This window comes from Anas platyrhynchos, chromosome 8 (genome assembly GCF_047663525.1).
Source record: "Anas platyrhynchos isolate ZD024472 breed Pekin duck chromosome 8, IASCAAS_PekinDuck_T2T, whole genome shotgun sequence".
NCBI lineage: Eukaryota > Metazoa > Chordata > Aves > Anseriformes > Anatidae > Anas > Anas platyrhynchos.
In genome coordinates, this window is record NC_092594.1 from 22343929 (window position 1) to 22371563 (window position 27635).

At 39.4% G+C, this 27635-nt stretch overlaps 1 protein-coding gene across 5 annotated transcripts in view; it reads right to left on the bottom strand.

The window, feature by feature from the left end:
* Positions 1-27635, bottom strand: part of HMCN1 (hemicentin 1) — a 194479-nt gene that overhangs the window by 113575 nt on the left and 53269 nt on the right. For all 5 annotated transcript variants that reach the window (XR_011810836.1, XM_027462404.3, XM_027462405.2 and 2 more), the window contains exons 10-22: positions 25309-25430; positions 21615-21890; positions 13966-14107; positions 12740-12867; positions 11923-12036; positions 10980-11138; positions 10066-10260; positions 9032-9130; positions 7417-7544; positions 5057-5201; positions 3439-3551; positions 2247-2406; positions 331-505 (exon numbers count right to left, since the gene is read on the bottom strand). Coding sequence is in view for 4 of the 5 variants with exons in the window: in XM_027462404.3 (XP_027318205.1) it covers positions 331-505; positions 2247-2406; positions 3439-3551; positions 5057-5201; positions 7417-7544; positions 9032-9130; positions 10066-10260; positions 10980-11138; positions 11923-12036; positions 12740-12867; positions 13966-14107; positions 21615-21890; positions 25309-25430 (1956 nt within the window). In the remaining variant the exon portion in view is untranslated. The remainder of the gene's footprint in view (positions 1-330; positions 506-2246; positions 2407-3438; positions 3552-5056; positions 5202-7416; positions 7545-9031; positions 9131-10065; positions 10261-10979; positions 11139-11922; positions 12037-12739; positions 12868-13965; positions 14108-21614; positions 21891-25308; positions 25431-27635) is intronic.

Consider the following 27635-nt stretch of genomic DNA (forward strand, 5'->3'; position numbering starts at 1 on the left):
TGGACACCACCATAGTACACGTACTACAGGATCCTCTTTCATCCTGGCCTCCTGAAATTGCAAACTTCAGAGCAAATGCTGAAGTTCTGTATATAAACATATGCTGGAATGGAAGCCATACAATCACGTACAGTCCTAGCATATTTCAGAAAGACATACACTCAGTTTGGGAAAGAGCTTTTTTAGACTTACTAAAGCAGGGTTCTCTTGGAAAACAACTTAATACTTTCCAATGGATTGTTAAGCAACTGGAAATTATATACCCTTCCAAAAATCTTGGTATCTTAGATGCAATTTCCTTTTTCTTTTGTTTTCATCAAACGTTGTTACCTTGGAGAGAACGGAGATATGAGCTGCATCTCTTTGGCCCAGGTAATTATGGGAGGTGGCAAGCTCTTTACTTCACATGGAAGGGTGACATCTTCCCCTGCAGTTACTGAGATATCTATGGGTTCGTCATATGCATTTCCTTGCTGGTCTCCAGGCCTGGACACTCTAGGTTTCACTATAATATGGAACATGTTAAGTAGATGAAATGAATATACATATTTGCACAAATGTAACACCATACCATTTTACTTCAGATTACAGAATCACAGAATGGCCGAGGTTGGAAGAGACCTCTGAATATCATCTAGTCCACCCCCCCGCTAGGCTGGATCACCTAGAGCACATTACATAGGATGGCACCCAGGTGGGTTTTGAATATCTCCAGAGAACGAGACTCCATAACCTCTCTGGGCAACCTGTTCCAGTGCTCTGTCACCCTCACAGAAAGGGAATGCCCTGTCATATTCAGCTGGAACCTCCTGCGCTTCAGTTTGTGCCCATTGCCTCTCATCCTGTCACTAAGCACAACTGAAAAGAGATTTCCAGGAGACTCCAAAAAGAGATTCCAGGAGTGGCCTCACCAGGGCTGAGTAGAGGGGGAGGATCACCTCCCTTGACCTGCTGGCAACACTCTTCCAAATGCAGCCCAGGATACCGTTGGCCTTCTTGGCCACGAGGGCACATTGCTGTCCACCTCCCAGGTTCCTCTCTGCAGAGATGCTCTCCAGCAGGTCAGCGACCAGACTGTACTGGTGCTTGGGGTTATTCCTCCCTAGGTGCAGGACCCTGCACTTGCCGTTGTTGAACTTCATGAGGTCCCTCACAGCCCACCTCTACAGCCTGTCGAGGCCCCTCTGAATGGTAGCACAGCCCTCCGGGGTATGAGCCACTCCTCCCAGCTTGGTGTCATCAGCAAACCTGCTGAGGGTGCACTCCATTCCATTGTCCAGGTCGTTGATGAGTAAGTTGACCAACACTGGATCCAGTACTGATACCTGGGGGACACCACTAGCTACAGGCCTCCAACTAGACTGCACCAATAAGCACAACCCTCTGAGCTCTGCCATCCAGCCAACTATCAATCCACCTCACTGTCCACTCATCTAGGCCACACTTCCTGAGCTTGTCTATGAAATTAAATGTTTATTTCTTGTATCAGGTATATAACATTACAATCTTTTTTTTTTTTTTTTTAAAAAAAGAAAAAAAAAAGATGTTTCTGCACTGGACTTGCTGCTGTAAATCACTGTAATGCTGATGTATAATGCCTGGTTAGCTCAGACACTGGCTGATGCCTACCTGCAACACCAAAAATATCAGCAAGACTGCACTGTCCACCTAAAAAGCTGGACAGCAAACAACATATGCAGTTTATGTACATGCTGAGGTCTGTATTGCATAAGTAGTTTGCAACCAATACCTGAATGGACTTATACTTCAGCATCAATAACTACAAGCCATAAACATCTGGCAACACAAATCTAATAAGTCAAATTTTTTACTATACTGGGAGATGGTATGAAGCCTTGGGAACAATGAGATTAATCGATCTTCATTCTTTTATCAGCAGGTACTTATATTCCTATACAGGTACTTCCTATCCACTTCTATAAAGGATGAAATTAAATAAGCCCAAGTTCCTAGGTCCATGAACACAGGGTAACAGGCATCAGGAGGTTTTAAGGGAATCACAGAGGCTGAAGAATTGGCCTTTCAATATCTGCCATTTGCAAAATTGCCTAGTATGTAGATCCAGTAATCTAGGACAGAGCCAAAAGCACTAATTGGAGATTAGTTTAAATCCTGTTTGCACTGCAGGTATCATACTTCACTATCTACCTGGAGGGGGATTGCAGTCTAAACTAGAACTCAATGAGCGGATTGAAAAATGACACTAGATTTTAGCTCATATATACCATAGACAGTCAGCTGGACTTTCCGCGTAGCATAACCAGCAGCATTTGTTGCAGTGCACACATATTCCCCAGTCTCTTCACCCCCTGGTGAAACTACATACAGACTTCCATCAGACCCTGCAGAAAACTTCCCATTGCTGGGAAGAATTACTTCTCCTTTCTGTAGAAAGAAAAAAAAAGTCCATAGTGCCTGGATGTTAAAAAATACAGCAACTTATAAATATTTAATTCAATAAAAGCTAAGCCTTACAGAAAGAAAATCTAATGAAAACATAAAAACCATTACAGGAATATAAAATTTGTTAGTGCCTGTAGCAGCTGAATTCATTGCTGCAACCCATTTGTATGAAGACTGCTGTATTTTCAATATAATGCTGGGTCCAATTTTTCACAGTTCTGTAGACAAAACAACTTGCAGGCAGTCTGACTAAACTAACCAATATGTAATATACATTACAGTACCACTTCTTTTGTTTATGACTTCTATTGTTTATGGCTGAGGTGGGCAAAATATTTTGAATTAACCAAGAAGTTTAGCCCCAAAATTCTGTCATTCTTCATTGAAACTCACTAACTTTTTGCACTGTTTTAGGGTCACTGTCTGAGCAGTAACAACAGCAGAAACACAAGGATTCATATCTAGAAAACCTGTTATTTTGCTATATATTCAAATATAAATATATATATATAAAGCAGGACCTAATTCTTAAAAAAAAAGTCAGCATTTCAACTTAACTAATTTTGATATATGTTTCCAATGTCAGAACAGATCTTGTATACATAGCATAAAAAGTTTCCCAGCAGACCGCTCCTTTTCCATATTGAACTTCCAAGACTAAAAATCATCTTAGAGCAAACCTCTTAAACAAAAATGAATTTTCAATCTGTGGCAGGTTGCCTAATCTGAAATTATCACCTCATAACAGGAATATCAACAATTTCTGAAGTATTAGAAAGTATAAAGATACAGGGATAAACCCGAAGAAATCTTTCCAAAGAACAGAACCTTGATCTATGTCTGGACCATGGCCAGGAAGTACTACTCTAAGAAACAAAAGCAGTTACAAATAGAGATTTCCAGATCCCTGACAACACAGTTTTTTGGTTGCATCTCTTGCCTACAGTTTTATGACAAGTAAAAGATGTCTTCAACTTATTTTCCACCACAAAAAGCTCAAATATGAGATGTTACCTTGGACCAGACAATAGACGGCTTAGGAACTCCACTTGCTTTGCATGGCAATGTTACTGGGATTCCTTCAATGGTGCTGAATATCTGCTGTCCATGCTGAATAACAGGCAGAACTAAAAATAAATGGAAGTATTAAACACATGCAAAATATTTCAAACCACAGCACAACTCTTGCAATAAAGTCCCTATACTCAACTACTAATTCCTACAGACAGCAAGGGTTGGGAATTTTCAGCCTGTTCTCTGAACCCTCTAACTGACGTTGACCTGTCACCTCTTCCTCCTCCACTCTCCAGTCTTTTATGACAGAACATGGACCTGTTCATATCAAAGCATGTTAGTCACAGGTTGATTAGTAGATCAGATACACACAGCTTTAAACTAAATGTAGGTATTTTAGCTGATTGCAGTCATTTTAGGCAGTCTTTATCACACCATTCACTGATGACATTTTAGGCTAGATGCCTGAAACAGTACTGTACAGGATCTATCCTATATAGCACATTTCATGAGAAGAGGCTCAGCATTTTTGTTGCTGAATCAGTTTCTATTGCTGGACAACACTTTGAGAAGAGCAGATTTGAAAGTGAAGAAACAATCACATTACAAGTTCATTTAATCTTTGTTATAAATGCTACAAAGTTGTAATAACTGCACTGATGGTTTCTGCGTGGACTGGGCAGACAGAGAGGAACTTGAATAAAACCACCAGATTACTTTATTAAATCACTAATAAGAGGTACTAATAAGAGAACCTCAACACCCCTCCCTAACGGAGCTGGTCTTCAGTTAACAACAGAAAGAACAGATTTAAGATATGGTCAGACTTAAGGTTGTAATACCAAGAACTAGATCTTTCAAAGACCAAAATATATTCCCTTCTGTCCTCAGGTTCTGAAAAATTCCAAAACCTACTGTGCACACAGAAGACCTTACCAGACACTGAATATTTGTCTGAATTAACAAGCAACAGCTACTGTTAACATAGAACAGTGTTCAAGCATCTTCAGTGAAGCTTAGAATAAATCTTCCATGATTAATTTAACACATTAGAAAATTTCAGTCTGTAAACCATGAAGTAGATGGGACCCCACACAGAGTTAATGCAAGAATTTACAGCAGAAATACAGATGGGTTACCACAATCCTAACACTTGTCTTGCTGGCAATGTAATTTCCAATAGGGCTACAAAAAAAAAAAAAAAAGTTTTGCAAAAGTTCTAATTTATTTTAATTGCAATTCTCCCATGAGTTGTGCATGCTTTTATTAGTTATGAAACCCCTCACACATTGCTTTTCATGGTTTTCAGTAAACTTGCATCTGTTTTGTTAATAAAGCTAAAGATAAGTTTGCACAGCTTGACCTTTCTAGATGTTTCAAAATGAAGATTTTTTACAACCATAAAATGGTGTTATTTTTGTTTAATTTCAAAACAAGTCTCAATTGCTCCATTCTCTCCTGTGCAGTGGACCGTGCTACTTTACAAAGCAACATTACTATAAAGAGGAAAACTGAGAAATTAGTATAGCTATAATGAGAAAGCACTAATGAGAGCTCCTGTTAGTAAGATACACACTTTTATCTTCCAGCGAGCGCAAAACAAGACAGTGTTCCTTACCATACACATTAACAGTAGTAGTTTTGTTGTTTGTCCCAGCAACATTACTGGCCATGCAGGTATAATCACCTCCATCCTGCAGCCGAACTCTTTCAAGGTGCAGGCTTCCATCACTGCGAACATTAATGTAGGGATTGGGAACCAGCTGCCAAAAGAATGATGTAACGTGTTGCTAAAGAAAATACTTGCTTGATAATATTTACTTTGGGATGTAGCGCAGCTGTAATTTTACTCTTTCACATTTAAAAAAAATAAAATATGTTCCTGAAGAATTTTACTAGAGCTTTTCCTACTTGCAATCTTTCATAAAAAGTTAATTTTAAATTAGAATTTTAGTAGCACCTTGTATGTAATGCTGGAGTGAGATTAACATCTACAGCAGCAACTCTGCTCTGTCACAGCACATATGCAAATGCCACTGGTGCTTCTAGTCATGCATTAAAGCAAGAACAAACTTAGTTGAACTTTGTAGTTATACCAGTACCCCAGTGTCATAGATCACCTCTGATGAGTGCAATGACTTCTTGACTTCTTCTACAAATAGATGACTTGTTTTTTTGTTGTTTGTTTTTGTTTTGTTTTTCTGTTTGTTTGTTTAGTTATCAGAACCTTCTAAATACACTTGGCATAATCATCATGTAAAAGGGATCAACTCTAAGCATACCTTCACCCTCTGAGCATGCTGTATAGACTCTAGTTGGCAGCAGCAACATTTAAAAAGTATCTATTGTGAAAGATAACAAAGACCTTTCACCAAAAGACAGTAATTATTAAAAATTACCTGCCCTCTAGCAACATTAAAAAATTCAGAGATTTTTACCAATCAACTGGAAGAGCTCTGCCTAGAATAAGCTCAGCAACACAGACGTGCCTTACACACAGGCTGTCAGAATGAGAAATTATTCCAGTCCTGCTCTGGTCAGAGAAAACTACATTATTTTCTGAATGCAACTTGCTCCAACACTTTCTTTGGAGTGGAGCTTTTGTCACGTGCTTACAATTACAGGAAACTAGTACTACTGTACAGAAGAATTAGCAACTCAACAAGGAGGATCCTGACAGTATTTCTCACAGAAGTTACAGCCTGTGTTATTTGCACCTTCACAGTCTAAAGAAAAGGCTGGTGATTCACAATGACAAAAAATTCAGCAGAAAACTCTTACAAGTAAAGGGTCAAGTAGTGCCAGGGTTCTGCTTGGTGGCAATAAAAATTGAGCAAGGTCTCCCTGAAGCCACAATTATGAAGGCAGTGTTGCACAGCAGGCTGCTTGAGGAAAAAACATCACAGAAAGCATATCTAATGGAAAATGTGAAAACCCACATGAAGACATTTTTGCTACCTTTCTCTTTTAATTACAGCCATGAAGAAAGGGTGCAATTTGCAAGCAAGATTAAAAATTGGGGATCTCAAATTCAGCAATTCAGCTGCTACTAAAGAAATTAAACTTCACTCAGACAACCAGCCCAGGCGCAGAGTCTGTGCAACCTTCCTGTCTGCAAGAGTTATAAACTGACAACGGTGTGCTCTGAAAGGAGAGAGAAAAAATACAAGGTTTCATGCTCTGAGCACTGCATCACTAAGAAAGGACTGCACGGTACAGGGATGTTTACCTCATGTCAAAAAATTAAATCTACAGAGATTTTCTAAAATCTTTATTTTAAGAAATTAGGGAAAAAGAAATACTTTTCAGTCAGCAGGGTTTAAATTCCAACACTTTTGTTATTCCGGTGGGTATTTTCCACTAGCATTCCTATTTTCAGAGTCAAAGGCTACCAGGCAGGAGCTAACAAGAATGCTTGCAACAGCTTTGACAGTAAGTAAAATAGAAGATAAAAGGACAATTCACAAATACTTTGGTTCCAAGTTCATTTATAGGAATTCCTATCCCCCCACTACCATCTTCCATTCCCTCATCCATGCTTCAGAATTAGAAATTTCCTACAGTGGGCAGAGATCACAGTGAGGCATAATGGTCAGCATGCCACACTTCCACTTTTGTATTTCAAACACTAATAAATTGTCATTTCTCAAGGGGAATGGCTGCACCCTGAATGACAGCACATGTGGAAACTCAGAAGCAGCTACTGCCTTACAGATACAGCCACCTGGCTTCTCCTGGGAAAGCAGCAGCTTCTGCTGCATGGTGGCGGTCAGCTGTAACTCACCTCATTGACACCACGTCCTTGTTTCAAGTGAGCCAGACAAATCTCATGAAGAATCTTTATATTAAGCATAAAACCTGTCACTATATTTGAACATCAATTTTTTGAAATTAAACCCAGTTGTCACCATGGCTTAAAATATCAATTGTTGATTTCCCATGCCAACAGATCTTACAAGAAACAAAACACAGTCTTACCACCATACTGTTCCTAATCCATCTCCGATCTGGAATGGGGTTTCCAGCAAGCAGTACGCATGGCAAAGTGAGCTGCTGCCCCTCAATTACATTGGCTGTGTCTGGACTTATTCCAATCAGAGGTGTAACTTGGGAAAAAAATAAAATAAAAAAAAATTAGAAGAAATAATAGGATTTTATTTATTTTTTTAATATATATTCATGTCCTATCAGTAATGCTACTAGTGATGCAGCAGCATCAGAAAAAGGTCTCCTTGTGCAAGACACTATACAGACACAGAGCAGGAAATTTTTCTGCAATGAAAACCATATGATTTAGACAGAAAGGGGAAAAAAAGTTAGAAAGAAAAAAAAATGTAGCGGTCAACAAACAGCATGGTAAGTACCAACATACTTAATCTTAGGACAAAGCATACCAGATAAGGTTCTGGTATCTGAAATGTCAATGATGAAGGCAGGGAAAAAAAATAAATTAGAATAGCATAGGAGAGAAAAGGAAGCTGAAGGAATACACATAAAGTGATCCTAAGATTAAGGAATGGCAGCAAAGAGCTGCCAGTTGAAATTGGATCCAGTCCAGCATTTTCCTGGAAGATCATGTTCCTGTGGATACCAAGTTCATATACCATTTTTCCTTACCTGGGCAAAATACTGAAGAACAAAAGTAGCAGTTTTGGTGAGCACAATAAATAAGCAGTATTTTCCTCTGGGCATAAAATTTTAAAGGCTTAGAACTGAGGTCAATAGCACAGCAGAAAATTCTGTGTGAAGCAACAGAACAAAACCCCGTGCATTTGCTTCATAAATTACTTTTAAATAATGGGAATTAATTAACAATTTTAAATAGGTAAAAACATCTTGTCTATAAAAGATTATTATCATTACAGATTTCTACCACATGTTTTAGGTTAACAAATGTTTTCTTTGATGGCAGACAGATCCATTCTAATCCTCCCACAAATGTGTACATTCCATCGCATTATTTTTCCTTTTATTGCCAATTGCCCAACAGAGATAATAAACAACTCCTTAATAGCACAACTCTTGTCAAAGCTTGACATTTATTGTCTTCTTGGATCACTAAGATTCCTTTCCAGTTATATCAATGCATTGGCCTAAGCAAGTTCATTGCTGCTTTTTTTTTTTTGTTTCCTTTTTTTTTTTTTAAGTATGAATTAAATGTCAGAAAACCAATCATTAGCATTCAGCATTATGGTGATTTTTCATTCCTTAATCAATTTATTTAGCAATAAGAAACAGGACACAAGATAAATAATTTTTAAGGTCTATGCTATAATATGTAGTTGGAATTCATTCAAATTATTGTAGCCAGTAAAAAAAAAACAATGTTCTAATGTGCAAAATTCACTGAATTTAATCATAATCTTCCATGCAAATGTTTTCTGATTCAGTTGTTGTGGCCGACTACACATGTAAATGCAGCTACAGATGCAAATATATAGTTACATGTATACCCCTGTTTATGTACATAACACATAGACATCCTACATATCGTAAAAACACCACTGACTGCCATCTACTCCAGTATATTCCTGGTATGGAAATGCTGCCACTCTTTCCTTTCAGGGATGTCACTGACACCAACCAGTCTTACCCAGTCCAGTTACTGTGATTGTGGCTGGCTGTGACTGAATCCTTCCAAACTGGTTTTCAGCCTCACAGATATAAGTTCCTTCATCACTGACCCACAAATCTAGAGGGGAAGACAAACAAATAAAAACGAAAGATGAGATTGCAGCAGTTGAAATGATACTGAGAAGTTTACAATACACTAATACCTTATCCTTTTACCTTTCATTTTAAATATTCTCTTTTTGCTAGATCATTCCTTCTGTCACCAAGTAGGGAAACGATGACTATATAAGTGCTTCAGTGAAAATGCATCACACAAATATGATACTTTTCATCACTTATATATTGCATACACTTTAATACTGTATACACTACTGTGTATAAATAATATATAGTAGTTATTTACATATCCACACATACATATACACTGCATTTTTTGTGATATACTGCTTACTACATACAGCATTGGGTGTCTGTATTTGACTAGATACCCACATAACACATGAATTACTGTACTGTACAGACAGAATATGGGAATTACTTTACCCATCCTGATTATGTCTAGAGAGGAATAAAAGATGATTAAAAAAAATAGGATAACATCATTTAGTCTATGGGTAACCGCAGTGCTCCAGGTAACTGAAATTGCAAAGACACTCGCAGAATTCTTAATTATTACACAAATTAGGACTTGTCTAAAACAGGAAGTTTAAAAACACTTCTTAAAATAAATAATAATAATAATTATTATTATTATATCATCATCTGTGGCTCCTCAGTATCAACACAGACAATGACCCACATTTATTTAAATAAAAGTGCAATTGTTTCTATTAAGAAGAGCAAAGGCAATGACCACTCAAACAGAATTCACAAACTCATGGGAAAACGATATATTTCAACAGCAATGAAATGAGTATCAGAAACACAATCTCTGACAAAATACAGTATTTTTATAGAGGTAACAAATTTATACAGTAGCATAACAACTTAAATGCATTGTATATATCATATTTCCCTTCGGCACCTTTTCTTCATAAAGTTTAGTCTACTTACTATTAATTGATAGAGCTCCTGTTCTGAATTGACTGATGGAACTAACAGCAAATGGTCTCGAGAAAAGGGAAGCACCATCCAGCCGCCTCCATTTAACCTTTGGTTCTGGGTAACCCTGAACATAGCATGGCAGTGTGATATTTGAGCCAATATTAGCAGATTCATCACTGGGTTCTTGCGTAAAAACTGGGGGAGCTGGGAAAGAAGACAGTAGAGTATGAAAAGTGAATCAAGGTTGTAACATGACAGTAAAGTTCTGCTTGCACTACTGATGACCCACATTTATCTACCATTTATGTATAACAGATCCTAGCAACAGATTCCCAACTTCAGTAACACAACACAAAAGCAGCGTTGTCACAATACTTAGTGATATTGAGGAGGTCAGAAATGGACTAAACATTTCAAAATAATGAAAATACAGCCATCCCTTTCACATGAATGTGAATGCTCAAGAGTTAACACCAAGTTCCTCCTATCCTTCAAACAGTTTTGCCCCTTGTTTCAGAAAGTATACATGACTGACAGGAACTTCCATTTAATGGGGCATGACACATCAGGCCACAGGCAGTTAGAAAGACTTTTGAAAAGAGGACAGGAAGAACTAAGTTACAATAAACTTACATTGTAACTCAAGTTGTTATATTGTATTCTCTACACAAGAATACTACAACCTATGTTAGGCTGAAGTTTGAACACTTTCCTCCTTCTCTGGCTCTGTCTTCCTCCTCAAAACTTTTAAGCTTTGCAAAAGAAGAGCGAGGGTAAGTCGAGAATCCAAACAGGACAAGGCAATTTAGCTCAGTGAACACCACCAAAAAGGAGTTCCCAGTACACACAATTATTCAAGGACTTGTACACACATATTTTTGAGAAAAGCTCAAATAAATAAGGCACTACAGCAAGCTACTTACAGCCAACATCCAGCGTTATCTTTGCAGAAGCTGTCCCTGCATCATTCGTAGCCACACAGGTATAATCACCTGCATCCAGATCTTGTGTTTCCTGGATCTTCAAAAGACCCCGATGAGAATCAATAATGAGAAATGCTGATGGTCTTAACTCTAAGTCACCTAAGTTCAGACAGTAAAAAAAAACAAAAACAAAAAAAAAAAAAAAAAACAAAAAACAAAACTGAAATCTAACAGGGTATTTACCAAAATTACTCCTACTGAACTGTGTCCAAATTTGGGATTAGTTCACAACTCGACTGTATTCATTCAGTAGATGAATACTCTGATTTTCATTCAACTCAGTGGGAAAATTCATTCCTGCGTTAGACACAATCTCATTTTATTTGTATCTGTTTTACAAGGGAAATATAAACTGAAGTAGCTTTGGACAGAGATCACCATTAGGATAGTATGCCAGGCTGTACCAGAGACTATTTGTGGCAGCCACTTAATTAGAGACTATTTATGGCAGCCACTTGTCTGCCAGTTCCATGCCAAGTAAAGTTTAAAGTTTTACTCTGTAAAACCTAGAGAACAGCTCTACTACATCTCAAGCTCAGCAGGAGCCATAATACTGCTGTGTAACACTCAGAATTGGCCCATACATTGAAAGATGTTTTGTGACTTTTGTAGCATATAGCTAAGCATGAAGCATAAAGCATAAAGCATGAAGCTTAGTTAAGCACAAAAGAGGCACGGCTTTTTCTTTTTGTTTATGCTAGGGTAAGTTCATTCACTATATTTAAACAGGAGAGAGAGGTTAGGTGCCATATCTTCTAGATTTAGAGAATTTCACAGGTCAGTCACTGGTTGAATACGACATAAGCTTTTGAGAAAAATGAAGTCCCTTCAAGATCATTGTTCTAAATATTGCTGCTAAAGTAAATAAATCAAAGAAGTGCACCTTTAAACCATTTAACTTGGGGATGTGGGATTCCGGTTGTTTTACACTCCATAATAGTTGTGTCTCCAAGAGCAACCAGAATTTCACTCTGAACTACAGTCAATGTTGGGCCCTCTATAAAGAAACAACAGAGAGAAAATGAGTTCCTCATCTAAAGCATTCACCATTATTAAGACATAAACAATGAAAGACTTAACTTTCTCTTGGTATACAAAAAATATTTGCACTAAAAATCAAACAGGCTTTAAAATCATGTGAGGTGACAGATAAATACTAGGTAACAGAAAAAAAAAAAAAAGTAGAGTTTGGAATGTCAGAACACCTGGACCTTATATAGAATATGCAGGAATAAAAGGAAAGAATTGGAAGAGTTTGACCATTTAGAAAGTAAAAAGCTTCAAAGCCTTTATCTCCCTCTTCAGCCTAAGTTTGGTCACTAAGAATTTTAGTACTCAATTAAAATATGTGGTAGTATTTAGAGGACATGATTTGGACTAGGACTCCAGATGGCTAAGCACACTACAGGAATATACAGAAACACGATTCCATCTCCAAAGACCTACTCAGTTTTGCATGCCTACCCTACATTAGTATTCTTTTTTTTTTTTTTTTTTTAAACAGCATAAGAAACAGAAAGCCACTAATGAATCCTAACAATACTGTTCAGATTTTAACAGAAAACAAAAGGGGCAAATCTCTCCAGAGGTTTGGGAAATTTCTACAAATATGAGCTGCATAGTACCACAAAATAACTGTACCACCCGGATGCTGTATTAGTTTGCTTTTTTAGTTTCACTACATTACCTCCTTTACTTACCAATGTATGTAAGGGTGGATGTCTGTTTCTCTGTCCCAGCTGAGTTACTTGCTAAGCAACCATAAACTCCCTCATCTTTTGGAATTGCCTTTTTTATGATCAAGGTCCCTTCTGGGGTCAGCCTGTACCTGGAAATACATAGGGGACCAACCAAAAAAGCTAATTAAAAAAAAAAGTGTTACATCTACACTCCATGCAACAACAGCAGTATGACCAGATGGTTTACAAACAGGTATTGCTTTTTCTCATGATAAACAACATAAACAACTTGGTATTATTATTTCTATTAGAAGAAATCAATGTATGTTATGAAGACAATTGAGTTAAATCTTGTAAAAAACATTCCCAAAGCATTCTCCTGGAGAAACTGGCTGCTCAAGGCTTGGATAGGTATACGCTTGGTTGGGTTAAAATCTGGCCATGTCCCCGGGCCCAAAGAGTTAATGGAGTTAAGTCCAGTTGGAGGCCAGTCACTAGTGGAATCCCCCAGGGCTCAGTACTGGGGCCAGTTCTCTTTTACACCTTTATCGATGATCTGGATGAGGGGATCGAACGCACCCTCAGTAAGTTTGCAGATGACACCAAGTTAGGCACGAGTGTTGGTCTGCTCAATGGTAGATCTGCAGAGGGGTCTGGACAAGCTGGACCAATGGGCTGAGGCCAACTCTATGAGGTTCAACAAGGCCAAGTGACAAGTCCAGTAGCTGGGGCACAACAACCCCATGCAGCGCTACAGGCTGAGGGAAGAGTGGCTGGAAAGCTGCCCATCAGAAAGGGACCTGGGAATATTGGTTGATAGCTGGCTGAATATGAGCAGGTGGTGTGCTCAGGTGCTCAAGAAGGCTAACAGCATCCTGGCTTGGATCAGGAACAGTGCAGCCAGCAGGACCAGGAAAGTGATTGTCCCTCTGTACTCGGCTCTGGTGAGGCCGCACCTCGAGTACTGCATTCAGTTTTGGGCCCCTCAGTACAAGAAGGACATGGAGGTGCTAATCACAGTATTTCCAGTTCAGAGATGAGGTAATTGAAATTGAAGAGTTATAAAGATGAAAGTTGTGGTACTATTTCCTAAACTTGCAGGCTCCTGTGGCAGAAAGTCAGAATATTTCAGCAATCCTCGCAATCTCTTCCTCATACATGAAAAAGGGGGAGAGGGAGAAAGGAAGAGAAAGGGGGAGAGAGAGAGAGAGAGAGAGAGAGAGAGAGAGAGAGAACTTAACTCCTACCTGTATGAACCAATAATAAACATTTCATTGTGTGTCCATACTACTGTTGGCTTTGGATAACCTGTTGCAGAACATCTGATGGACACTTCAGAGCCTTCTGTAAAAGTCTGATTCTTAGGCGAAATGACGACCCTAGGTGGTTCTATTAGAAGAAAAGAAAAGCAGCAATTAAGAAGATCGATTTTGTAAGCACTTACACATTATAACAATCATTTTAATTCTGCTTCCAAACAGTTCCATAGTGAGAAAACGGTCCTGATAAAGGTCACATGATTGTTTCCCTACAACTGCCTCCACTTAGCACAAATAATGACTGTTAGACACACATGAACTAACTCATAAGGTCAATTACTGTACAGGGCACAGAAAAGAACAGCAAAAGACCTCAATCCCAGTTGCTATAGGCTGATTTGTCCCACAGGGCATCTTACTGCGTCTGAAAGCAAGTTTGCCAAGGAACACAAAAATATCTTTAAAATTTATCAAATATATATATATATAGTTTTAAAATATATTAGTGGTAACATCAGCATACAAGCCCTGAACATACTGTTATTTAACTTTTGTAGTATACTTTCATTTCAAACAATTGCAACATGCTTTGGATTTCATGATTAATTCACGTCTGTTAGTATTTCATGAAAACCTATCTGCAGGCCCCCACCCCACACATAAAGCCCCTCTGTCTAGAGAGGGCAGGAGCTGTGCTGAGGAAGGCTTTTGACCACGGTCTGCCAGCAGGTGCTGTGGGGGAGCAGAGCCAGTGCCAGGATCCGTGGCCTCCGCTTTCAGTTACTGAAGGAACGTGTCAGTGTGTCAAGGATCCTTCAATCCTTGTAAAAATGCATGCAAAACCACACAGCCACACTGCCAAAGGCAAGGAAAAAATTAAGTAATAAACAGCAACTAATTTGCACACAGATTTGCAAAACTAAACACAGATGCATCTACATACTGCCTCATCCTTTTCTTTCTCAAATTCATGGTGTTAAGCTCCCCCAGTTTCATTTCCACTTCTAGAGAGGATTCTGCAGGGTCCTGAAAAGCCTCTCTAGCATCTCGTGAGGGTCTGAATCCTCCAGAACCCTGGATGAAAGGCACCAGAGGAAGGCAAAGCCGCAGCGCAGTAATACCGGGATCAAATCCAGACACAAGGGGGTAGGGAGAGGCAAGAAATGGATGCTGGCTACAGGATTGTCCTCAAGTGATTGAGGACGTGCACAGCTTTCTCAGCTATTTTTGTTTTGTTTTAAATCCTGCCAAGAAACACTGGGAGATATTCTGCATGCTTTGGTCTTAAGGAAGGCCTGTGCTCCTGTTGATATTAGGAAGCTCTTTGTTTCAGATAGTTACACACTGTGCTGTGACACTGTTGCCCACAGTTATTGTCACGCTGCAATAGCACCAGGCGAGCAAAAGAAGGTGCAAGTAATATTTAATATGCAAGCTATTAAACTAATTAAAAGAAATCAACAGACACAGCTGTAATACTCAAGCTACCACCTAGGCCACCCAAGGCCACAGTCAGCACTAATTAACCATCTGGTTTCCTTGCTCAAAAGCCAGCCAGGGGCACAGAATTGGCTTTCTTGTATGGCAGGACAATTTGATTAATTTTGCTTTGCTGTTTGTACCAGAAGGGACAAGATCCATGGGCAGGAGAAGCACAAGCTCCTTACCACACTCATCCCATTCAAGTCTGTAGAGATAAAAATAATATATATACATATAGCCTTTTAAACAAAGATCACGTGATTTTTCTGAAGATAATGAAGGTTGGTGTGGAGACTCCAGGCTCTGAAACACTCACAATTGCACCTTCCCTTGGTCCATTTAAATCATTAAAAGAAATTTAACTTAACATGAATAAAAGGACAACAAATGCCAAATTTTTCTTTTATTCAACATTAAAAAAATATTTACCACCATTTATTAGCAAAAAGCAAACAGTCTCACTGACAATAATTGTCATTACTTTCTGCTTCTTTTTTCCAACAGAAGCTTTTCCCCCAAGCCTCGCTGTAGAGGATATTTGATTTAACTATTACTTGTATCAATATTTTTTGTGCCGCACCCTCAAGGTTATTTCTTGCCATTTTTGCTAAGAGCATCTTTTAAAAGCTGAAGGATTCCAACTGTTATCCTGACAAGTAATGTCCTAACAAGGCTGATTAACTATTTAACCATATTTTGATCAAAACCAACCATGTAATAACGCAATCACTTCAAAAGTTTGCATACACTTGCTGCAGAATTTTTATTTATTTATTTATTTTTACAAGGATTTGATTTCCATCAAATGTCACTTCCTCAGAACCTTACACACACATATTCTGGCCAAGAATAGATGAAGCCCCTCTCCTGGGCTCTTCTCTGGCACTTCTCTGCCATTTCTACTCGTTCTCATCAGCAAACATTAAAAAGGGACTGAACTGAGCTCCCTGGGCTTCCAATTACCTAGATGCTGCACGAGCAGAATTTTAGCACAAAGCCCTGCTTTTAGTAACACAGCAACCGTAGTCCTGCTGTGAAATATGAGTTCTCTTCTCTACTCCTGTGTGACCACAGCAGTGTCTACACATTCTTGTGTTACTGTGAGTTTTATAGATATGCCTTAATTTTTCCATGTGGGAGCACATAGATGGGATTGCTTGGCTTTGATCTCAAACTTGCTAAAAACCTACAGGTTAGTATCAGGAGTGCACACTGGAAGGCAGGGGTGGGGTGGGGTGAGTGGAATCTCATTTTAATAGCTATTAACGTATGTCAGCAAGCGAGACAAGACGAGGGTAATGCACATACTGAAGAACTCTAGTGGAAGCAGATTTCCACTTTGATGTCAGTTCAAGCACAGAATTCAGGTTATGTCCTATGCCATGAAATAATACATGCATACACCACCTCTCATTACGCACACAAAAGGAATCCTCTCTGCTTATCTGATTTCTATTATTTATTTTGAATCATGTTTCAGCAATATGCATCGGAATTAATATTTGATACAGTATTTTTCTACTTTTGCTCACTTACAAAGCTTCCTGTTTGAATGAAAGCTGAGAACAAATTTGTTACAGCAGAAATAAAGATCAGAACATTAAATGTGAATAAATATAAAGCAGCCTTCAACATTAGCCAACCAGCCAGCCACATTCATCTGTCCTTCTGGCATCAACCAAGTGAACCTAATGAAAAAGAAATATTGTCTTTGGACATAATTATCCTACCCCATTCACTTGCCAGCCATCTCATTTAGCTGCCACTTTCCCACTGTCCCCTCACCTGCACACCCATGCCCACAGAGATGTGCAGATCATCCTGCATCACCCCTCACCCTGGCACTCTGCGCAACACAGCGGGGAAACACCCAGTCCGTAACTGCCTATGCACTAGAGAAAGATAAGATAATTCCCAAAGCTCCCAAGCACAAATTTAACTTCTGTGGGGCAGGAGGTGGAACACCACTTGGGACCCTGTTGATTGGCCCGGAGGGCACACAAGCTGCAATGTCAGCAGCTCCAGCAGCACGCCCAGGCTGGAACAAGCCGCTCTGCTTCAGAACCAGCCTCGCAGCATGTACCATGACACCACGGCGGTGTGCCAAGAGGTGTGATGGGGAGAGGAGAACCCAACCCATTTTCTCTCTTACTCAGAGGGGCTGCTTCCCAAAAGGCATGTGGATGTGTGCTGTCACCAGGGGCTTCTCACCGAAGTTGTCTCTCAAAACCTCTCTTCACTTCCTTGTGATTTGATGTTCACTGACCAAATGCATACTCTACTAGAAAACATGAAGTGCATGATTGTAAGTATTCACCAGTTGTGAACAAGAGGCCAAACTAAGGAAACATCTAACAACACATGTACCACAAGCACGGCCTTTACAGGCCACAGTGTCCTGTGGACTTCCCCACAGGAGAAAGGCATGGAGAATGAAAGAGAACGGATTCTGTCCTCCTCATGTCCCTGTCCTGGGTTTGTGCTCAGCCCTAGAAGCTGGTAGAGCTGAAATGAACTTGTTATGCACCTTTATAAACTCAAAGGAGACAGGCGTCCTGCTCCAGCAGAGCAGCACCAACAAGCTGCAAATAAACAAGCATCATCTTGGAAAATAGCATTTTTCAAAACAAGAAATAGGGAATTAGTGGATACTTCTCAGGGGATGTGTCCCAGTCTTCACTGGGCAGATGGTGCACTTCAAGCACATCCAGACTGAAATTGTTCATGCTTCTGTGAGCAATCTGTACCAAGGACTGCACGCAACCCTCCTGAAAGAGGTACCAACGCAACACTTTTCTTACAGCTGTGGGTACTATACTTAACAGCTAAACTAATCATTTGCTTGTGCTTTTTACAACTACTGCAGTAACAGAGGCCAAATACCCTGCAAGAAGCTAGTTCCCATGGGATTTGCAGGGACTGCAATGAGCCACAGGTTTGGGTGGGTCAGCATAAATCTAGAAATGCTGATTTCTAAATTTGTTTCTGCTCCTTCAAATCTCCTCTTAAAAATTCTTCTGAAGAGATAGACTTTCCATGAGAAAGCAACTAGAAAATAATCTCTCTTATTTGATGTCATGCGCTTGCTCATTAAGATGCATGATACTTAACACATCCTGTTTTATTTAATGCCTGAATTTTTCATCCTTCATCAAGTCTGAACTCAAAATCATTGCAGTAAGTACTCTCCCTACTATGAATAACCTGAATATTACAAAAATTACAAGAGATTAATCATCACTTATTTAGCTGAATTTGTAAGAAATGATACAGAAGAGACTTGGAAAACCAAAAGATATCTTTAGCTGGATGAGAAAGCTTTGTTTGTCCCACTTTTGCACTGATCTATAGAGGATATCACAAAGGAATTTTAACAAAAGAAACGCCTGGAATAATAAGTTCAGGCCAGATCATAAAAACAAGCTATCAGCGACTGGTCTTATAACACAAACCTTTTTGCCCCATCAGCTCCCTTTCTCTGAATGCAGACAAGAACCTCTTAGGACCCACAGCACGGGGAGCAGATGAGCAAACTTTGGGACTTCAGCTGATTTTCCTGACCTACAGTGAACTTGAGAAGGGCTGCTCGGACAGTTCCTGACCCTGCTGCTAACTTGCTTCTCCTGAACAGGAAGCTTGCTTCTGAAGGGCAGCTCACTGACCTCCTCTGAGCCTGCTGTGAGTGGCAATCAGCACCTAGCAGAGGGATACCTACTGATTCATCTCTTTTTCTTTCAGACAATATTGTCTTTTGCATCAAAGAAGTGCTGAAAGTTAACTGCATTTTACTTCCTTCCCTTTTAGAGCAGGAAGTGCTACGGTGGTATCAGGTTACAAGTCCAACCTGTTGAGAGGAGTTCGAGCCATTCACTCTGTGGATCCATCTTGTAATAACGTCCAAAACTGAAGGTGCACTTTAGAAGTCAGAGCAGTGAATCAAAACCAACACAACCCTAGGAGGCCCAAGAGACTGTATTCCTCAGTATCTCAAAGGCCACAAGGTCCAAGACCTTTCAGCCTGCTGTGAGCAGCACAGTGCCATGGCACAGGTGGGCACAGCTTTTAACCAGGACGTCTGGCCAGCACGGCTCAGTGCTGGTGATGAACAAGTCGTGGCTCAGCATAGCAGCTAACACAGAACATGCAGCCTCAGAAAAAAAGTCAACTCCCATTCAAGTATCAGGCTGTATTTGTACAGCTGCTGGTCTAGAAAGAACATTAAAAAAATTAAAAATCAGATGAACATTCCCTTTCAGGAGAGCTATCAAAAGAAACAATTTCAAAACAGCCCAGTGTTTGCTACATTTGCTACTATCTTTATTCTATTCCAAGCATCTTTCATCAGAAAGAGAAGAAAATGCTTCTCAGACTGCCAACTAACCCTGTATAAACTGTCCAAGAAGGTTATCTCAGGCACGTTTTAAACCTGTTAGCAATACCAGCACCAGCCAAAATGCAATTCTCAACTATTTGATATAATCATTCTACATATACAAATGATTTGAAACTAAATATTCTGCTGTGGCAACACTAAACTTCTCTAGCTCTACTGTCAAAACCTGCCAGATGTAATTTGCTCATCGTGTTAAATCTCCCAGCTGGTCTGCAGACCTTAGGGACAGAATCTAAATCCCTGGAAGAGAGGAATGAGGGAGGGGGCACTTCTCTTGCCTTTGACATGCTTGAATGATTGTCTTGATGGAAAAATCCTGTGGAATTCAAAACAGTTTTCCAAACATGTATGGGCTGAGGTTTTTTCATGGATTTCCCCCTCTCCCCCTTTAACTTACTAGAAATTTAACAGTTATAACTCAGCCATAGATATCCAAATGGTAATTCTGACAGAGCAGTGAAGAAACACCTCACCACTACATTTTGTAACAGGTCCTACATAACTGATTACACATCAATTTATTCTGCCTTGACAGATCAATCTACTCTTTCTACATCAAAAGCTGCATCCCCTCAGTAAATGTTACAATTCCATTTTTGACCTCTTTCTTTTAGAGCACCTTAATGCAGGCAATTCTTTTTTTTTCCCCATAATTTTAAGTTTTCCATTAGCTAATAAAGTAGTAGGATTACAGCAAAGAAGTTAATAAGGTACCCACTCTGGTCAGAATATCATTAGCAAGCAGAAATACTATTAGAGTCACTAACAAGTAGCTTATCAATACAGCCAAAACCTAAAAATATAGGACACAATAGTTTTCTATAACATTTGGCAGTTCTGACTCTTCTTATCCACAGACTGCATGCTGGGAAACCAAGGTTCAAACCTCCACATGACCAAGGCAGTCAAAACCAAATCTGAAGTACTTTCACATTTCAACAGAATTTGCCCCAATTCAAATTACTATGTTTTTACTTTTTTTTTTCCTTTTTTTTTTTTTTTCTAGTTTGTTCTTGATTTGAAGCAATAACATGGACCTAGAGCTTGCTTGGTCTCAACCCATGGCCTCTTCTTCAGTCCTGATGTACTCTGAAAGTCCTTATCTTATCTAGTCCTTCATAAAATCTTGATTGATTCTTAGCTTGTATTAAATGACACAAGATGACAGATACAGTAATACATAGAAACACTTAGAAGTATTATTCTAAGGAGATATAAAGTAATCCAGAAGAACACAGGAACTCTTACCAAGTAAGTGCATGTGTATAACTGTAGTTTCACTGAAAGGGGAAATAAAAATCACACATGCAGTCCTTAACTTTTCTCAAAGTCAGGCTCGGCTACAAATATTGGGGACTGATGCCGCTAAGAACATGAGTGTGCACATACACAAACAAGAACAAAGTCTGTCTGCAGCTACCTCTTTGTGCTCTACACTTCAGGAGACACTAACAACGAAGATACCTGAGGCTCTATACAGATATACAGCAGAATTAAGCTGGCAGTTTCAGAAGAGGTATCAAACCATGGTTCATAGAGGCCCACATCATGAGGCAGTGTCACAAGCTGAGCACAGGTCCTGTTTGGTGATTTGCACCAGTATTTTAAAACAAGGAAGAACTACATTACTTTCTACCAGTCTCTAAGTTGTTTCATCAATAGGCATAAACTGCAAAAGTAACTATGAGAGATAGTTCACAAAAAAAGATGAAGCAAGTTAAAACCATATCAGAGGAAGCTTAACAGGCAGTTTTCTTGTTACCTTGTACTGTAAGGAAGACAGATGCTGTAGTAGATCCACCCTCATTAGAAGCGATGCAGTTGTACTTGCCAGCATCTGTGAACTTTACGGTCTTCACCTCTAAAGACAGGTTGCTCAGCACCCTTATCCGTAGGGGCTCCTTCAGCCGCACATCTCTGCCATTCCTCTGCCAGGTGAGATTGTAACGCACAGTGCTTAATGTTAGGCAGGTCAAGATGGCTGCTTCACCAGGGACAGCTGTGATGTTGTTAGGAACCTGAATTATGGGTGGAGGCTCTGTGTAGAAAGAACAGAATAAAAAACAAAATAAGGAGAAAAAAGATTTGGGAGCCTTTGCTTCATTGGTAGATTCTTGGTAAATAAGTTGAAGTATGCTATAGTGCAAAACAATTGTAATATTGGTTACTATTTTAGTTTCATTTCACCTTGCTCAACCCATGGAACAGAGATCCCAGGCCAGCATCATCACTCCCTGACACTAAGCTACCTGATGAGAATACACCTGTTGTATGTGAAAGAAATACTGCATCACCCAGGATGAAATGCCACATCTTGTGTGAGAGGATGTTGTGCTGTTCTTTGAGCTAATCTTGCACCAGGAAAAGCCAACATGAGATCACAGCCCCGCAACCAGGTCTCTGAGTTCTCTGAGGTATGACCATGCATGGTACAATCTGAGTTCCACTCTCGAGTTTTGCGGGCTTGTTTATGAAGAAAAAAAAGGAAAAAAATGCTACTACAAAGCTCTTCTAACAGAGACAATGAAACCAAGTCACCAGCTGCTGCAAGCATCATCATTATGTTCTTTACATGATTGGTTTGTTTCTAAGGATATGTGGAAGGAGACACTGTCTGCTCCTTTAAGTCTCCCTGATCAAGGGTGTTACTGAGCACAGTGAAGGAAAGGCAAGGCAGTAAACAGTATGCAGAGACACACACTTGATAGACAAACAGTATCAGAAACAGTGACAAGAAAACTCAGTCATGCTAATTGATGGGCAATCAAGTAGCTTCTGCCATCACTTCAAAGAGGGACGTTTTTAATTGCACTTCTAGAAGGATGCAGCTGCAACAGTATTGAGTACTGGAATTTAGCTTTGAAGCTACAAATACTAAAAATAAAAGCAGTTGTCTCGATACTTCTTGAGATATCACTGACAAAGCAGAAAATGTTTAAATGCTGGAGAACGTAAATTACGTAACGCTAGCATTCTGTATGCATTCCACATACATGGTATGCATAACGTGTTACATAAATGATATATTTATATATTCCATTTGCTGGTTTCCCCAGCACTACCCCTGACTGTTTCGTGCTAAGAAAAATCTGCAGTGAATAATATTCTGACCAGGATGCTTCAGCAGAAGTAAGACAGCTGTAAGAGCAAGACCAAATCTTTACCAGCACACACCAAAAATCAATTATCCTAAGCAAACCAAGCCTAGAGAAAAAAAACATATATGTACTTATTAAGGGTAAAAGTTGCTCCTAAACTCAGAGCCAGCCATAACTCTTCCTCATTTAAGTCTCCTGTGGGGTCTCAGATGAGGTTCACAAGCTTTAGGCCAGCTCTCTGCATACCAATAACTCCCTCATACATGCCACACGCTGGGCATACAGCTCTGCTTCCCATGGAGCACAGCCCCTAACACCTCTCGCTCTCACTACCAGAGCAGTGCATTTCAACACAGAGCAGTATCAAGAAAAGCTGGACTTGCTTACTGAGACTGGAGATCCAATGTTGCACTTCAGGTTGGGGGTGGGGGGTATTTTGGAAGAAAAGATAAATCTTCTCAAGTTTTCCATGGTACTATCCCTAAGATCATGATACTTAAACTTGGAAAGCTAAGAATAGAAAGAGATGAAGGCCAGTATAGGACTAAAACCCCTCCATTATTTGACTGTCCGTCCTTGGGGCACACCTCTAGACTCAGAATAACAGTGAGCACATAGCAATCCCCTGGTCAAACTCTAAACTGAATTCCTGGTATTCAGAGCACTTCAGTTAATGTGTCTGCACAAGCTAACAAGCCATTTGACATTTTAAACATTTAATACTAGTGAGACAAAGTCAAACTCAAGTGTTTGCTTTTCCTGAAACTGGAAAATGTTGACACAGTTCCAATACCTTTCACACAGCAGCTGACAAAAATCTGTGATATACTGTCTGTCAGCTAGTCAAACTAGGAATACTTGAAAAGATTTTTTACTTTGCTCAAAGAAGAAATTTCAGATACTTTTCTTACAAATGTTTGCATACAAGGCTTTCAAAGCACCTCCCTCACATTACTCCTCTGTATGGCTCAAAACAGAACTAGCTGCTCATGTTTACACAGTGTGTCAAGTCTTGGTGGATCTTATAGCATTTTGTAAATGAGACAATACAGCATTTTCCCCACACACTCCCCCTTTACTCTCAAGTTCTACCACCAGTATCACATGAAAAAAAGGTTAGGAATCTCTTTCAATTATCTCTGTAAGGAAAAGGATGGTTGCAACATCCTAACCAAGAATCTTTGTGCACACAATTTCTGGGGGCAGAATAACAGCTGCTGGTACTGGTACTCCAAAGCACAGACTGAAAGAAGCAAATGTGATACCTTATTCACCAGAAGGATTTTGGTATATAAATATGAAACGGTGCTCAGCTAGGACTTGAATAAGTATTGATGTTACTTGAGTACATCGTGTGACTAAAAGGATGTTCCTCATCTCAAATTTACCACTCGCTATAAGAAGGCTGTTTCTCTGCAAACTTTGCCTTGCACAGAATCAGTGATGTCAGGCTGTGTTTTTTTTGTTTGTTTGTTTTTAATATACTCATTCTGCAGTGAGAGGAATGTGCATGGCTGTAAAAAAGAAGATGGAGGGATATATAGGCACAGTCTTAACTACTGAGAGGGCCGTTTTAGAGAATATGATCTCTGAACACAAAGGATGAGAGCCCATGGTTGTAATATCCATCATGGGAAATTCCAACTAGATCATTACGCAAACTATTTTCCTAGTGAGAGCAATTAACCACTGAACAGGCTGCCCATGGAGCTTGTGAAATCTCTGTCCTTAGAGCCATTCAGTGTTTGATTGTACAAGTCCCTGGGAAATGTGATCAAACTTGGAAGTTAGCTCTGCTATGAGCTGAAAGCTGAACTAGGTAACTTCCAGAGGGCTCTTCAACCCGAACAGTTTTGTGATTCTGCGAATCAGATTATTCAGGTTAACCATTCTGAATTAGCTAATGTGGGAGATAAAAGACAACCTTGATTTCAAGCAGTTACATGAAAACCTGAGGCTGAATTCAAACTGCTGTGCTAAGCTCTGCTATCATCACTGACGCTTTGACTCAGCTCCAGTGTCTTCCTTATTCAAGGGCACTGATTTACACTTCTACATGCCATCTGGCAATGACTGACATCTCAGATTTCAATTTCTGGTTCTGTGGGCCACATCCATTCTGTAAGTCCAACTGCTTGCAGGAACTAAATGAAACAAATCCCATGCTAGTATTCAAAACGGGTTTCCTGAGTAAACATCAAAGCATTTGTGTACATCAGTGAGAAAAAACATATTAATTAAACATATACTTAGAACTGGAAATACCTTTTATCGGTACTAAGTGTCATTTCTTTCTGTTAAACATCCCAGTACAACATGTTACCATATTTCAGCATGGAAGGATGAATTAGTACCCACCTGATACATCCAGAAATGTCTGCGCACGTCCAGTCCCTGCACTGCTAGTTGCAATACATTCATAGAAGCCTTCATCAGACAAGGAGACTTGGTCTATTTCCCAGCTCATGCTAGATGATTCTCTGAAGAAATGAAAAGGCATGTTTCAATAAATTTCTGAAGGAATAAAGAGGGATTTAGTTTCCTGACTGCAGGCAAAGATTTTCACAATAGGTTAGGTTACAGGAAAAACAGATTCTCTGCTGAATCAAACTGGATTTATCTATTAACTTTAGTTAAAGAACAGATAAATACATTGTCAGTCATTATTAAGTCAGTATTAAAAAATGCAAGCTTTTGCAGAATGTTTCAGTTAAACTTCTACAAAGATGACTAACATACATGAACATGTGCCATAAAGTAACTAAGACCACAGCATTTGCAGTCATTCACTCAGCTGATTGTACCTCATTGTTGCATTTACTACTTGAGAAGCAGTAGTTCTTCTCTCTCCTTAACACCCACCAGTTTCTACATGGAGCCAGTCGCAGTACTGAACCCACAGCTCTTACTAGAAAAGTTAATGAGGGTTCACCTTCCCAGTGAAGAGCTTCTCATCAAATCTTTCTATTTGTAAACCCACTCTTAGGCTCATGGGGTGGGGAGGGTAGCACCTACCCTACTATCTGTTTCAAAGGGAATACATCCAGGCAGCTTTTCCTGCTTTTCCACCTGCAGGGACTACCTCCACCCTAAATATTTAAAATCCAGCAATGAAGTATCCATATGAATATGTCAACTTCAGAGGTACAGCCAGGAGAGCAGAAGTTATGACAAGCACCAACTACATTAACTCAATAATCTGCACATTGATTGCCTACCCACACAAAAATAAACAGTGCAACAACTATAAAGAGTGAATTGATAGATCCAGGACTAAAAACATAGAGCAAAATACAGAAGAGATATGAGCAAAATGACAGAACATGAATTCAGAGAAATATGTGCAGTTTTTTACTACAAGTCGTGCAAGGTAAAGCTGATAGGTAATTAATATCATGCATCTGTCACATGTAACATTAAAGTGGAGAAGGAAATAAAAACATGACTGCATTGACTGGTGGGGGTCACATGTTTAAAAGCAGACACTCTTACAGCTCCTTAAGATTCAAAACCACATTTTTTTGTTTTGTAACAAATGGTGCAACAAGCACATGGACAATGACATAACGGAGCAAAGCGGGGGTTTGTGCGGTGCCCCAGCGCTCCCTGGGGCCAGTTGCTATGGTTTACAAACAAAACCAAGGAACACAAATATATCCACTATGGCTTGTCAAGTAATTTCCATGTTATGGGAAAACACTGAATTAGTGACCCCTTGGTCTCCATTTTGCTTGTCAGAATACAGTGATTTATCATCCCTTAGCAGATGCAGAAAGAAAGAGAAAGTGACTTGGAAAACCTAAGGAAATCAGTGGTGACCTTAAATGGCTTCCTGGTTATTCTTCTTCCTTTATATTGATTCTAGATAACCTAGTATATCATATGTCAAATCTATGACATTTAACAGTGCTATGCTGGCAAATGGAAATGGCAGCAACCACAAATGCTAAGGATTAAAACACTATTTCTTCCAAGTGAAAAGTGAGAAACTTCTTCAAGGAAAGTATATTAAAAGTGAAGTTATGCAATCCCATCCTTCTTTATTCCCAACTTTTGCTATATACCAGATGTAGAACACGGAAACCCTGAGAATGGAAGCATACAAGGAGTCCAGAGTGGAGAAGCTTGGTGAACACAGGACAGGGGGTCTGTTAATAAATAGGTATAGAAATACAACAGCAGCGATGAGTAACGTACACCTCAATGTTTCTGCTGCACAATTCAGCGGTAACTATGCACAACTCCTTGCAGTATGTCTTAGGGCGATAAGTCAGCACCTTTCACAGCATCAAGTCATTTATATACCCAAACCATTTTATTTTCTCCACATACACAGTATATGTAATTAGCTGGTCAAGCTGCTTATCTTTCAGAAAATACAACCTAGCCAAGCTGCAGAGTCTGAAGACCAAATCACATCCTGGTTTTTGGTTACTGTAAAAACCATTGGCAGGGAGCACAGTGATAATTCACATCATATTGAACTTCAACTCTTGGTCACCCCAAATGACACCTTGTCACTAAAACAAAAAAATCAAATTCACCCAGTGCAGAGTGATAATACAACTCAGTTCTGAGTCCAACTAGTAAACTGGACAAACCCCATACAAAACCTCACTAATAAAATGCAGACAAGACAACTCAAATTATATCCTGTTTACCTGTGATCATTAACATTTGGCTTG